The following is a 14,413-nucleotide window of genomic DNA, read 5'->3' as shown; positions in this document are numbered from 1 at the left end:
CTTAGAGAGAGAAGGATCTTTATATATATGCCCCATGGTATCTAAGAGGGGAGGCACAATTGAGATATTTTTCTGAATTCTCATATTCTCCTGATTTGGGGTCTAAAGATAAAAATTCAAACTTTTGAAATTCTGCAAGAATGTCTCCATAAACAAAATGAGTAGTTCTAGACCACTCCTAGCCAGGGAGAAGCCTGGAAGGAAAGATGTGCATATGTTGAAAGAAGCAAGCCAGTTTGAAAGCTCCTTGACTTGCTCAGAACACTACTGTGTTTTGCAAGGGTGCTCCCAAAAATATAATGTAATGCCCAGAACATTAAGGCCAGTGCCTCCGGGAGAGAAAGTGTCCAAGAAAATGGACTGCATGCCTTTTAATCTTCAAATTTAATTCAAATATTCAGAAATCTCCAGCCTGGAGCTGGCATCCCAAAGTTCCACTTACAGCTAATCCTTCTCTGCTAGAGAAAAAGCCCTGCCTGTAAACTGTCCTGAGGCTAAGAGTTCTCCTAGATTAGAAGCTTTTCCTCTGATAATTTATTTTTGTTGCTTTACCTTTTGAGTCTGAAAATATTTTTCTAGTGGCCGTTATCAGTTTCCCTTGTACTTAGATTTTGTAGCTTTAATTTTAAGGGGAACACTTTTAAGATATTCAGCTTGTGATCTCCTTTGTTTTAAAGAAATGGTGCACCTAACAGAAGATTTTTTGTTAAGTCTTTTTTTAATCTGAGACAATGGGTTAAAAGTTTATATTTGCAATTTTGGGCTTATATGGAACATCTTTTTCTGCTAATGCAATACAGTATAAAACCTTTTGGAAATTTTATTTCTCTTGTGATTTTTGTTAAGTACATCTCATATCAGAAGCATGTGGTCTTCAAGTGTTACATCTAACGCAATTTTCTATCTTACTTTGAACTGCTTCCCAATTTTTCATTCATTTAAATCTGAAAATTCCTTTTGTTGTTTGTACTGAATTTTTACTTTCTTAAAAGAACAGTGTTTTAAAATTCTACCTCACAAATTTTGGTTTCTAAAAGACCTCTTTTCATTTCAAGTTATAGCATGTGTTATAGAAGAGCATCTGTACCCTTCCTTTGGTAAAACTATTCTCTCACTGTGCAAAGTCTTGAGAAATGAATACTTTGTTTTACCAGTGATCCAGTTATTCTCAGCATTGTGTCTCCCATAGAAATACCTTTTCTAGATTTGTTGGTAATTTACTTGGCAGAATTCTTGAAAACTCTTGGTCTTTATTAGAAATCTGGACTTTAATAATGTTCTGCATTCCTCAAATGTATATCTTCATTTGCTCTCTTAATGTCATTTATAGTTATGTTCCATAGTGTGCATATCAATCTTCCTATTCAGCTATTTGGTGAACCTTTTACCTGTGGAAAGAGGCATCTATATGCTTATCTATCTTACTTTATGCCTCCATCTATAGTATCTTGTTAGAGCTTGACTTTTTCTGAGTGTTTTGTTTAGAAAATCCTTTCTATGTGTCATGTTCTTACCATGGTAGAACTCCAGTTCTGCTTGATTTTGTGTTTCAATCCAATCTTCAGTCCTGGCCAGGCTTGCTCCTGGATAACACATTTCCATTTGCTTGTTTTAAGTTTCTGCCTCTCCATTATTTCAACCTTTGTCAAGGTGTATAAATCAGAATTTGCTTTCCAGGATTGTTTTGTTATATATAAAGGAAACCTGGACCTGCAATTCAAGTTTAGTGCATGCTCATCATTATATAGTAGTTTTAAGAATTGCTGGTATGTCTGTTAAGAATTGTTTGTTTGAGGATTAACTATTATTTGCTTTTAGGATTTTTCTTGTTAAAAGTTTGTTAAAACCCACTCTCACATCTATGTGAGACCCACAGAACAAATTTTGGATGAGCTGACGCAGAGGAAAATGGGGTTCAGTGGGACTTGAACACCCCACTGATTTCCAATGGTTTAAATTCTCTAATGCAGTTCCGTAATCATTTTGGGTCTGATCCCTCGCATACATGTATGTTAAAGCTGGCATTGTTCTATTGAGGCCTCAGTTTTGTTTTGTGTGTTTGTTTTTGAAGTTTTTCTTATTTTTGACAATTTAATATATTCCAAAGCTATAGCAAACGTTTTGCTATAGGGAAGAGATGGAAGAGCCTGGAAAACATACTTGGAGAAACAAACACACAAAACAACAATAATAGGTGCTTTTCCCCTTTAAAGCTTTCCTTTGACAATTTAATATATTCCAAAGCTATAGCAAAAGTTTTTGTCCCCTTTTTGTGACCATTTTCAAAATCCAGGGGTAACCCCAACTCTGGTAATCTATTTTTGGAGCTCCCAGTCTTGTGCACAATTTCATGTTTCTTTTTAAGATTCATATCTGTTGCAACAAAGTAAAAAGCCTCTCATGAACCTCTAGGTACACGCTTTCTATATGGATGTGCACTAGCCTGAATCATGAGAAGTGATGCATAGGTTTATATTGTGGATTTGTGTTCTGCATAATGGATGGTGTATAAAATCTGCCCTTTAACATTGGAAGGGTAGAGACCTTGTCAAAATGAAACTCCATGTGTGGAGGAGGAAGTTTCCAGTCCAAAGCAAGGGTGGTAGTTTAGCTAATGTGTGCAACCCTATCTCAACAGGGTTGGACTCAAGTTATGGCAATTTGTGGACAGCCAAGGAAAGCTTTAAAGGGGAAAAGCACCTATTATTGTTGTTTTGTTTGTTTGTTTCTCCCAGTATGTTTTCCAGGCTCTTCCATATCTTCCCAGAGGTCCTGAAATTTGCCTGGTCATGCCTCATTGATGTTGGAAGGAAGGCCTCCCCCAGAACCCCATCCAAACTGAGTTGTGGAGAAAACTCATTTCCAGGGAAATTCCTCTGCCTAGCAAAAGGCTAGTTGCCCCAGCTGATCACAACAGCAACCCCACTGCCACCTCCAAGTTGTGCTTCCAGAAAAAGAATTCCTTTTGACTGCAACAAAAACAGATTTCCCTGTGAAAAGATTGTCATGCATAGAGCATGCAAACTCTCCATGAACTTAAGAAAGAAGACCTTTTGTTAGACTAAGGGAGGAGGGGAACAAGGAATTAGTCGGGAAATGGTTTTTCTATTGTAAATAATGTGACCAAATGTGGACTGCCCACAACTGGCAATGTTTCCAAGTATGTCTGAATGTGTGTATTTTAATCACCCAGGCTGCAACAAGGTGTTTGCCATAAAGGCATATGAGTTGATCCAATTTATAGCATGTCACTTGCATATGTCCCTTATTATTGCTTATGTGTCTTAGAAATTGAGATGAGTTCTTGTATTCTTGCATCATAGCTAGCAATGTCTTATTGATAAAGAGATAAGTTCCCTAGGATCCTTCCAAGATCTATGTTCACAAATTTAGACTGGACATATGTAATTATTCAATGCATATACCATGAATGGATTTCCCTGTTCAAGTGACTGATTATCTAAAAAATGAAATGTATCTCTAGCCTCCTCTTTCCTCTATCTCCTCCTCCAGATCGTCCCACATTTCAGTGATAGTTAGTCTTCAGTACCAAGACACATAGTCCCCTTTTTCCTGATTGGATTGTTTTTTTTATTTTTAATGCATGTATAGCCTATTTTTTGGTAGTTGACATTCCTAAGCCCTTCCCCTTTGTCCCAACTGGGTCTCAATCCTGGTTGTTTGAAGTCTGATTGGCAGTGCACCATGAAATGTGGCACACACCCTCCAAGGATTGGGCGGTGCCAAAGGGAGGAAATTGATACCAGAGTGCTGCCAAATAAAGAGGGTAGCCTTAAAAGACATGGGGGGCCCTCCCAAGCTAGCCTGTGTGCCCAGAAAGGCCCCATGATGGAGACCAGGATAATTCCATATTGGAAGGCTGGGCTGCATAGCCAAGGCATGCCTCTGAGTAACCTCCCCCCCCCACACACACACATACATCTCTTGTCTAGATGGAAAAATACTGGGATGTACCAGTGTGAATGGGTAATACCATCACTGTCTCTCTTCCTCCCGTGATACATCTTTACCCCATCTCTGTCAATATACTATTTCGTTACCCCATTGTAGTGTCATTTCAGTCTTTCCTGGGAATGTAAAAACCAAATTGTCATCTAGCTGCCCTTCCTGAGTGGTCATACAGAATTAATTTGTTTGATGATGATGATGATGATGATGATGATGGTCAGTCTCCTTCAGACTTAAATAAGCTTCCAGAAGACTGAAAGGGGGGAATGAAGGGGGACCCCTGAATAATTAATGAACACCCCTAAGATAATGAATGAAAGCATGCTTCTGCCTTCAGAACTAGGATGTCTGATGCAACTCTTTGTTAGAAGCACAGATAGCTTTCAGTGGGTGTGTGAAACGCAGATGTGTATTAGAATAACACAAACGGGCCTCCATGAGAAGCTTCTTGCTGGAGCTGATAAAACATGGAGACAGGAGGAATGGAAAAGTACTAGAAAGAGTTACAAGGGGGTGGGGAATATTGAATCAGATAAGCCTGTGTGCCTGCGCTGTTGGGTGTCTATGTGAATAAAACGGTCTTTATGTAGAATGATTTTAACTTACTCATTTTAGGGGCCCATGGCCAACTAAATTCTGCTCTTGGTAACAAAAGTAAACCTCGTTTCATACCAGTAATGTGTGCGGACCTTGTTATTTCTCTGCTTCACAGGGGGAGAGGGAGAGGGAGGGAGGGAGAGAGAGAGAGAGAAAGATCTATCCTAACTCTGGAAGAACCTCCAGGCTTGCAGAAAAATCCTAAATTTTATAAAAAGAAGGATAAAGTAAAATGAATAGTTTAAATGCTGAAATCTGAGGGTCCATAACCAGATTTAGGCAATCATGTGGGAATCAAATTGTCCGGCAATTGCAGATAATGCTGTGTGGTTTCCTGGGCAGTCCCCAGTGGCTGCTGCAGAGGTGTGGGGGAGGCGGAAAGCAGAGGAATGGGCAGGCAGAACAAGTAGAAAGAGCTGGGAAAGTAAAGTCAGAACAGAAAACAGGGTAAAAAGAAAAATGAATTGGGAGGAGTGGGTGTATGTGTGACCACTTTGTGGAGAAATGCCATTTTAGGCCTGTGCTTGTCTGGGAGTTAGCTAGGAGTCTATAAAACTCTAGGCAAGGCTTTGGCCTAGTCTCACCCTCCTCCCCGCTCCCCTCCCCTCCTGTCTGGAAGCAGCACTTCTGAGGACAGGAAGTCTGTCAGGCTGGTCTCCCAGAAGGCTGCAGGAGGGAAAACCAGTTCCTGGGCGGGAACTGGGTTTTATATTAGAGGTTTTTGGAGGGAAATGGGCAGTTAAAAGTTGTCAAGTTTGATTTGAGTCTTGGAGACAGGTGAGTCAGTTCTGGATGGTCTGGTCAGGGCCAGTTATATATTAGGGAGAGAAGGAGCGTTTATCCCTACTTTCATTTATTACTTCTGTTCACTCTGTATTTAAAAATGCCTGTAAATAGTTGCATGTTTTAAATAAATGTTTTATTTGTTTAAAAGGCAGTCACTCTGTACCACATAGTTTCCCCAACCGCCTCAGACCATGCTATTGCAAGAGAGGAGTTAAGAACATAAGAACATAAGAGAAGCCCTGTTGGATCAGGCCAATGCCCCATCCAGTCCAACACTCTGTGTCACACAGTGGCCAAAAAAATTATATATATTATATATATTATATTATATATTATATATATATATATATATTATATATATAATATATATACTATATAATATATATATAATATATATATATATACAATATATAATATATATTATATATTATATATATATATATATTTATACACACACACTGTGGCTAATAGCCACTGATGGACCTCTGCTCCATATTTTTATCTAAACCCCTCTTGAAGGTGGCAATACTTGTGGCTGCCACCACCTCCTGTGGCAGTGAATTCCACATGTTAATCACCCTTTGAGTGAAGAAGTACTTCCTTTTATCCGTTTTAACCTGTCTGCTCAGCAATTTCATCGAATGCCAGGAAGGGGGAAGGCGTACAGGTGGCAAAGGTGCCAATTCTCCAGGGGTCTCCCAAAGAAGGACTTTGGTCTCTGTGTTAACCAGGTGCTGGGTTGGCAGAGGACCTTGAGGCCAGGCCTCAGAACTGTTAGGAAGGGGGATTCGAGTCCTGCTCCTCTTGGTCAGGAACCCCTAAATTGAGCAGGTGGTGGCAGCGTGCCCTAGTGGTGAGAAGAAGATAAGCTCCCTTCAGGAGTTGGCAACTCAAAAGGGAGTTGACGGGACCGGGTCTGAAGGCAGAATCAGGCTGGTTTCGTCACACACTTATTTATTGCAATATTTCTATCCTGCACTTCCCTTCTGCCAATGGGGACTTGTCAGCTCTCTGACCTATTGCTCTTTCACTTTCTTTCCTCTTCCAGTGTTAGTTTTGATTGTTTGGGAATTCATTAGGGATTAATTCCAGTTCCAGCACTGGAATCTGTGTGCAGGTTTTCAAATTCTGCAGCTAAAAACAAATCTTTCCTAATGAAGAAGCACAGCTTTACTAAATGGAATTAGGAGGTGGTGGCGTCCACAAGCATAGCCACCTTCAAGAAGGGGTTAGATAAAAATATGGAGCAGAGGTCCATCAGTGGCTATTAGCCACAGTGTGTGTGTGTGTGTGTGTGTGTGTATATATATATATATATTTGGCCGCTGTGTGACACAGAATGTTGGACTGGATGGGCCATTGGCCTGATCTAACATGGCTTCTCTTATGTTCTTATGTTCTTATGTAAAGGTTAGGGTTTTTGGCACCAAAGAGTGTGGCTTCAAAGCACACATCCCATTTTTAATTTGATTTCATGAAGTTAATCATTGGAATTACACTCTACGATGCTGCTAGCGTTTAATGAATCTTGAGGTTCTGAACATGCTAATATAAGATAAAAGGAGTCATTAAATTAAGACGACCCAGGAAAATGTGGGAGAAGTCCATATCTGTCGTATGAAAACCTGCATGAGAACATATCTTCAGTCCTCAATGTCAGGATGTTTGCCATTCAAAGGTAGGTGTCACCAGGGCTTGAATTCAGCAGAAGCTCACAGGAGCACAGCTCCTGAACCTCCAGTGCGGAGTTCTCCCCCCCACCCCTGCTGCACACAGATCCTGGGGCATATGCAAATGAGAGATGCTACTGAGCTCCTGCGCCTTTCTTCCTACAACATGACTCCTGGGTGTAACCAATTACTGCAAACCTTAAACCGAATGCAACTTCTCCTTTTTCAAAGTCTGCTGGATAAGACAAGTCTTTTAAAGAAAAACAGTAAGGTGTTGTTTTCAAGGCAGAGGGAATAAAGTGGCCTCTATAGCATTATTCTTCAGACCATCAGGTATCTGTTCAGCCATTCCACCATGTCCATCCTGGCTTCCTCAATGTAAGGCACATCTTTGGGCCTCATGTCTTCAGGCTTGCACTGAGCAAAGCCATGAACTTGTCCAGGATAGACTTTAATTTTGTAGTCTACGCGACAATATTCCTTCAGTTTCTGCTCCAACAAGGTGACCTAAAAAACATAGTAAATTCTATTAGACACTGAACGGGAAGCTAATAATTAACCATTTCCATTCATTGCTTGCTTATCACCTGCATTCCTTGAAGGTTTGCCTTGAAGTTAGCACAGCTATAGCAGATTTCCCCCATTCTGATGGTGTAATAGGATCAGCAGCCGTTACCATTGCTGGCAATGCTTGGGAGAATGGAGGCACAGAAACTCACCCAAGTGTCCTGTGCCATTTCTTCTGGCTGCAAGTGACACCACTGTCTCATGGAACAACCTAGGATTTCACCACAATGGTAAAACCATAGAGTTTCAGGGGAGTCCTAGAGCATCCTGTGATATGTCTTCCGGCATTGGCATTGCAGGACACTGGTTTGGTCACCCCTCCCTCCCCTCCCCTGCCATCAAGGGCAAGGCAAGTAAATAAGTAATTAAGTATGTAAATAAGGGGGGGAAATTACAGTTGCTTTTGTACCTTCTTCATTTCTCCTTCAACCACATATAGCAATTTTCATAGCATAGCAATTTTCATTTGTGGTCATGACCCTTTTGGAATTTACATTGGGGGAGAGGGAGTCCCTCCTAGAACTATTAGATGTGCCCAGGGCTTTGTTTGTAGTATATTAGGCCACACACCCCTGTTGTAGCCAATCCAAGAGTTTAAAGGTAAAAGGTAGTCTCCTGTGCAAGCACCGGGTCTTTACTGACTCATGGGGTGACGTCACATCACAACATTTTCATGGCAGACTTTTTACGGGGTGGTTTGCCATTGCCTTCCCCAGTCCTCTATGCTTCCCCCCCAGCAAACTGAAGAAGAAGAAGAAGATGAAGATATTGGATTTATATCCCGCCCTCCACTCCGAAGAGTCTCAGAGCGGCTCACAATCTCCTTTACCTTCCTCCCCCACAACAAACACCCTGTGAGGTGGGTGGGGCTGGAGAGGGCTCTCCCAGCAGCTGCCCTTTCAAGGACAACCTCTGCCAGAGCTATGGCTGACCCAAGGCCATGCCAGCAGGTGCAAGTGAAGGAGTGGGGAATCAAACCCGGTTCTCCCAGATAAGAGTCCGCACACTTAACCACTACACCAAACTGGCTCACCACACCAAACTGGCTCACTGGGGACTCCTTTGACCGACCTCGGAAGGATGGAAGGCTGAGTCAACCTGGAGCCGGCTACCTGAACCCAGCTTCTGCCGGGATCAAACTCAGGTCGTGAGCAGAACTCGGACTGCAGTACTGCAGCTTTATCACTCTGTGCCAAGGGTTCTTATTACAGGGCCAGGGGGGACTGGCTACTAGGGATGTGCATTCGGTTCGGCCGAACCATATTTACAGCCGAATCAGTGCTGATATAGGCTGCAGCCGATTTCCATAGGCGCCCATTATACGGCAGCCGAATACGGCTGTCAATTCAAAAGGTGGCAAAGTAGCTTCTGCAGCTTCAAAGGAGCTGCTTGCCTACTTTGGCGCCTTTAGTGGCCTCTTCCCACCTCTCCCTTAACCTCCCTGGGATCAGGAAGGGGGAAGAGGAGCCCCAGCAGCCAATCCAAAGCATGCATTTGCAAAATGCATTGCAAATGCATGCTTTGAAGGGCTTTTTAAGGAGTCTTCCCTTCCTGGCTGGACTGACTCCTCCATTGCTGCTGTGTGTGAGAGATTGTGCAAAGGGCTGGCAGTGGCTGGCTCTTAGCTTAAGCTGCTGCCTGCAGCTCTCTCACTCAGACTTCCCTGGACTAGAGAAGACAAGGTAAGACACTCTTGGGGTTCTTGTTTTTATTTATTGTTGGTAAAAGGACTTTTTTTTAAGACTTAGAGTCCCTTTACTTATCCAGATTTGGGTGGTGGTGGTGGGGTAGCTTATTTGGGGGTTTCTGCTTGGGGAGGGGGCCTGGGGTGGGGGGGTTTGCCAATTTGCCCATATCTTAATTTAGTGAGAGGACTTTTAAAAGTGCAGTGTCCTTTTACTTCTCCTGATTTGGGTGGCTTGGATTTCTTGGGGTTAGGGTGAAGGGTTTTTTGGGGGGGAGGGGGTAGCAAAGTTCCTGTATTGTTAAAAGTTAATTTTTTACTGTTTTAAAAGTATTCAGTGTTTGATTTGTTGCTGCTGTGTTGTGCTGCTGCTGTTACTCTTTTCTTTGGGTTCTTGGGGGGTGCTGTTTGGCCTAATTTCCATTGTTTAAAATGCCACTTTTGTCCCCTTTTTCCTGGTTCTGGTTTTAGGGGGGGGGGGTGTTATTTGGCCTGAGCTTTCTTGTTGGTGAAAAGGCCACTTTTTTAACACTTGGCATTTTGTGATTCTGCTGGTTTTGTTTTGGTTTTTTTTAATTGCCTCTGGTTGGTGTGGGGGTTGGTGAGGGTGTGTGTGGGCTGGGTCACTTTCTTGTTTTTATAGAGTAGATTGTGTGTTCTGTGGCAGGGAAGCTGGCACCTGGGTGAGAGACCCAGAACCAGCAGGTTTGTTGTGGTTGGCCAGCTCTCCCCATGTTGTTTGGGGCAGGGCTGGAGAGCTGGCATCTGTAGATTGTGTATTCTGTGGCAGGAAAGCTGGCACCTGGGTGAGAGACCCAGAACCAGCAGGTTTGTTGTGGTTGGCCAGCTCTCCCCGTGTTGTTTGGGGCAGGGCTGGAGAGCTGGCATCTGTAGATTATGTGTTCTGTGGCAGGAAAGCTGGCACCTGGGTGAAAGACCCAGAACCAGCAGGCTTGTTGTGGTTGGCCAGCTCTCCCCGTGTTGTTTGGGGCAGGGCTGGAGAGCTGGCATCTGGGTTTGCTGCAGCCAGGTCTGCAGAGCAGACCTTGAGCAAATTGTGTTTTGTGTGGCAGTGACGTTGGCAACTGGGTTTTATATTGCTTCCAGGCCTGCCCTGCAGGGTTAGAGTAGATAGAGGGATGTAGTGCATTTGGGTCCTATAGAGATTCTCTGATGTGGTTAGGTTTGGCTTTGGGTGCCCCAGGAATTGGACCCCCTGGTCCAATTTTTTTTTGGCCTTGTGGGTTTTGTGTGGGACAGTGCCCTGAAGCTGCTCAGCAGTTTGGGGGGCTCTCCTCAAAACCCCCTGCTCCCCAGAGCCACTTTTCCCACGACAATTACAGTGAGGAAGTGGCTAATTGGGCTTTCCCCAACATTGTTAGCAATGGGCCTTTTGGGGAGCCCAAAGACAGGGACCCCCTGGCTCAATCTTTTTGGGACTTGGGGGGGTTGGAGGGGAGAGCCCTGCAGGTCCCCTGCAAATTTGGGGGCTCTCCCTCAAACCCCCTGCCTCTAATTATGCCCTATGTTGCCATTGATTTCAATGGCCCATAGGGTATAATGATGGAATAGGGGCACCCTCTTTCGGTGCCCCTGGAATGGGATCCCCTGGCCCAATCTTTTTGGTACTTGGGGAGCTTGGAGGGGAGAGTCCCCTGCAGGTCCCCTGCAAATTTGGGGGCTCTATCTCAAACCCCCTCCCCTCCATGCGGCTTCAAATATACCCTATTTGCCATTGATTTCAATGGCCCATAGGGTATAATAGGGCCGTATATTCGGTAATAGCCATGCATCTACCGTATATGCGGCTATTCCGAATGCGGTATTCAGGAGTGATGATCCTTGGCGACTTCAATGCCAGAGTAGGTAAAGACTCGGAAGCCTGGAAAGGAGTACTTGGCAAACACGGCATTGGCAACTGCAATGACAACGGGCGCCTCCTGCTAGAATTCTGCATGGAGCACCAGCTCACCATCACCAACACTATCTTCCAGCAGAAGAACAGTCTGAAGACAACCTGGATGCACCCACGGTCCAAGCATTGGCACCTTATCGACTACATTCTGGTGCGCCAGAGAGACCTTCGAGATGTCTTACACACCCGAGTAATGCCCAGCGCAGAATGTCATACGGATCATCGTCTTGTACGCTGCAATCTCCGTCTTCACTTTAAACCCACACCCAGGAGAGGAGGTATCCCTCGGAGGAAGTTTCAGGTTGGCAGCCTCCAGTCAGCCGAAGTTAAAGCTGCCTTCCAGGCAAAACTCCAGTCAAGAATTGAGGACCTCAGTTGCCCCACAGACCCTTCTCCAGAAGCACTCTGGGAACACCTAAAAACTACCATCCTGCAGATCTCTGAAGAAGTCCTCGGGTTCTCCACAAGGAAGAACAAGGACTGGTTTGATGAGAACAATCAAGAGATCCAAGAATTACTGGCATAAAAGAGATCTGCCTCCCAAGCACATCTTGCTCAGCCCTCCTGTCCTGGGAAAAAAGCAACCTTTCGCGCTGCATGTAGCAACCTCCAGCGCAAGCTTCGAGACATTCAGAACGAGTGGTGGACCAAGCTTGCAGAGAGAACCCAGCTGTGTGCAGACACTGGTGATTTAAGAGGGTTCTACGAAGCCCTGAAGGCAGTATATGGTCCATCATATCAGGCTCAGAGTCCCTTGCATAGTGCAGACGGCCAAGTGCTCCTCACAGACAAGGCATCCATACTGAACCGGTGGTCGGAGTATTTTCAGGTTCTCTTCAGTGCCAACCGCGTAGTTCAAGATTCAGCAATCCACCTCACCCCACTTCAACCGGTGAAAACAGAGTTGGATGAGATCCCCACCCTAGAAGAGACTGTTAAAGCCATCAAGCAACTGAAAAGTGGCAAGGCATCAGGAGTTGATGGAATTCCACCAGAGATCTGGAAGCATGGGGGCACAGTACTACATAGCTCACTTCACAAAGTACTTGTCACCTGCTGGGAACAAGGCAAATTACCACAGGACTTTCGCGATGCAATCATCATCACCCTATACAAGAACAAAGGGGAAAAGTCAGACTGCTCCAACTACCGGGGGATAACCCTGCTCTCCATCGCAGGCAAAATCCTTGCCAGAATACTCCTGAACAGACTGGTGCCCACCATTGCAGAAGAACTCCTCCCAGAGAGCCAGTGCGGCTTCAGAGCTAACAGGAGCACCACCGACATGGTATTTGTTCTCAGGCAGCTCCAAGAGAAATGCAGGGAACAGAACAAGGCTCTGTATGTGACTTTTGTCGACCTTACCAAAGCTTTCGATACCGTTAGCAGGAAAGGCCTGTGGCAAATCTTGGAACGTTTAGGATGTCCCCCAAGGTTCCTCAGCATGATCATCCAGCTACACGAAGACCAGCGAGGCCAAGTCAGACACTGCAACGACCTCTCGGAGCCCTTCCCAATAGGCACAGGTGTAAAGCAAGGCTGCGTTCTCACGCCAACTCTCTTTACGATCTTCTTTAGCATGATGCTTCAAAGAGCCGCAGTAGATCTAGATGAGGACGATGGTGTCTACATCCGCTATCGCACCGATGGCAGCCTGTTCAACCTGAGGCGACTAAAGGCACACTCCAAGACAATGGAAAAACTAATCCGAGAGCTACTGTTTGCTGATGATGCTGCACTCGTCTCCCACTCGGTATCAGCTCTGCAGCATATGACGTCCTGCTTTGCAGAGGCTGCCAAGCTATTCGGCCTAGAAGTTAGTCTGAAGAAGACAGAAGTTCTCCACCAGCCTGCACCCCAGGAAGATTATCACCCTCCCTGCATCACTGTGGGTGAATCAGTTCTGAAGACAGTCCAGCAGTTCAGCTACCTGGGGTGCATCATCTCCTCAGATGCCAAGATCGACAAGGAGATTGACAACAGGCTGGCAAAGGCAAACCGTGCATTTGGCCGACTGCACAAAAGAGTGTGGAGCAACAAGCATCTGAAAAAAGGCACAAAGATCAATGTTTACAAAGCGGTTGTGATGACAACCCTCATCTATGGCTCCGAATCGTGGGTTTTATACCGTCATCACCTGCGACTCCTTGAGCGCTTTCATCAGCGCTGCCTTCGCACCATCCTCAACATCCACTGGAGTGACTTTGTGACCAACACTGAAGTCCTCAAGCGGGCAGAGGTTACCAGCATCGAGGCACTGCTGTTGAAGACGCAGCTGCGCTGGGCAGGGCATATTTCTAGGATGGAAAACCACCGCCTTCCCAAGATTGCCCTGTATGGCGAACTCTCCACCGGCCATCGAAATAGAGGGGCACCAAAGAAGAGGTACAAGGACTCCTTGAAGAAATCCCTTAGCACCTGTCACATCAACCATCACCAGTGGTCTGACCTAGCCTCAGATCGCAAAGCATGGAGGCACACCATCCACCAGGCTGTCTCTTCCTTTGAGAACACACGCATAGCTGGTCTTGAGGACAAAAGGAGATTGAGGAAGAATCGCACTGCTACAGGACCAACCCTAAATCAGACTTTTCCCTGCAGCCGCTGTGGCCGGACCTGCCTGTCCCACATTGGTCTTGTCAGCCACCAGCGAGCCTGCAGCAAACGTGGACTATTGCACCCTTCTTAAATCTTCGTTTGCGAAGCCAAGCCGAGAGAGAGAGGGGATTCAGGAGTATACGGGGATTCCAAATCCCCCCCCCCCCCGTATACTTCCGAATCCGTGTCAATCCAAATTTTTTTTTTTTTGCACATCCCTACTGGCTACATCAGGGGTGTGTGGCCTAATATGCAAAGGAGTTCCTGCTACAAAAAAAAGCCCTGGGTGTCCAATGGAGCTGTTTAGCAACTGTTAAATGTGCAAGGTAAGATAAACAGTGGACAATAATGGTGGTTGCATTTAGACACAAGGTGGATTTCTCCCAAGTGTTGGTAGATTACTTGCTGGTAGCAACTGGCACTAAAATTAAGGTTGTTAATTTGAAAGGAAATAAAATGGTACTGAGCTGACAACCAAGGCAGCTGGTGCAACACTGTCTTCATGTGCGCCTACACAGATGTCCCAGTCAGCAGGTGCACAGTTGCATTGTGTACCAGCTGAAGCTTCCATGTCAAGTTTAAGGGTTGGCCCACATAGAGCAAGTTGCAGGAATCAAGCCTGGAAGT

At 45.0% G+C, this 14,413-nt stretch overlaps 2 protein-coding genes across 3 annotated transcripts in view; one reads left to right on the top strand and one right to left on the bottom strand.

Annotated features, from left to right (window-relative positions):
• The window catches only part of NFX1 (nuclear transcription factor, X-box binding 1), a 441,461-nt gene that overhangs the window by 194,584 nt on the left and 232,464 nt on the right, over nucleotides 1-14,413 (top strand). The gene's annotated exons all lie outside the window — the stretch shown is intronic.
• The window catches only part of LOC132582431 (carboxymethylenebutenolidase homolog), a 40,724-nt gene continuing 33,629 nt past the window's right edge, over nucleotides 7,319-14,413 (bottom strand). For both annotated transcript variants that reach the window (XM_060254000.1, XM_060254001.1), the window contains exon 6: nucleotides 7,319-7,529. In XM_060254000.1, the coding sequence (XP_060109983.1) occupies nucleotides 7,344-7,529 (186 nt within the window). In that variant the 3' untranslated portion in view covers nucleotides 7,319-7,343. The remainder of the gene's footprint in view (nucleotides 7,530-14,413) is intronic.

This window comes from Heteronotia binoei, chromosome 14, assembly GCF_032191835.1.
Source record: "Heteronotia binoei isolate CCM8104 ecotype False Entrance Well chromosome 14, APGP_CSIRO_Hbin_v1, whole genome shotgun sequence".
Lineage (NCBI taxonomy): Eukaryota > Metazoa > Chordata > Lepidosauria > Squamata > Gekkonidae > Heteronotia > Heteronotia binoei.
The sequence above is the reverse complement of the archived record's forward strand: the minus strand, read 5'-3'. Positions and strand labels throughout refer to the sequence as shown.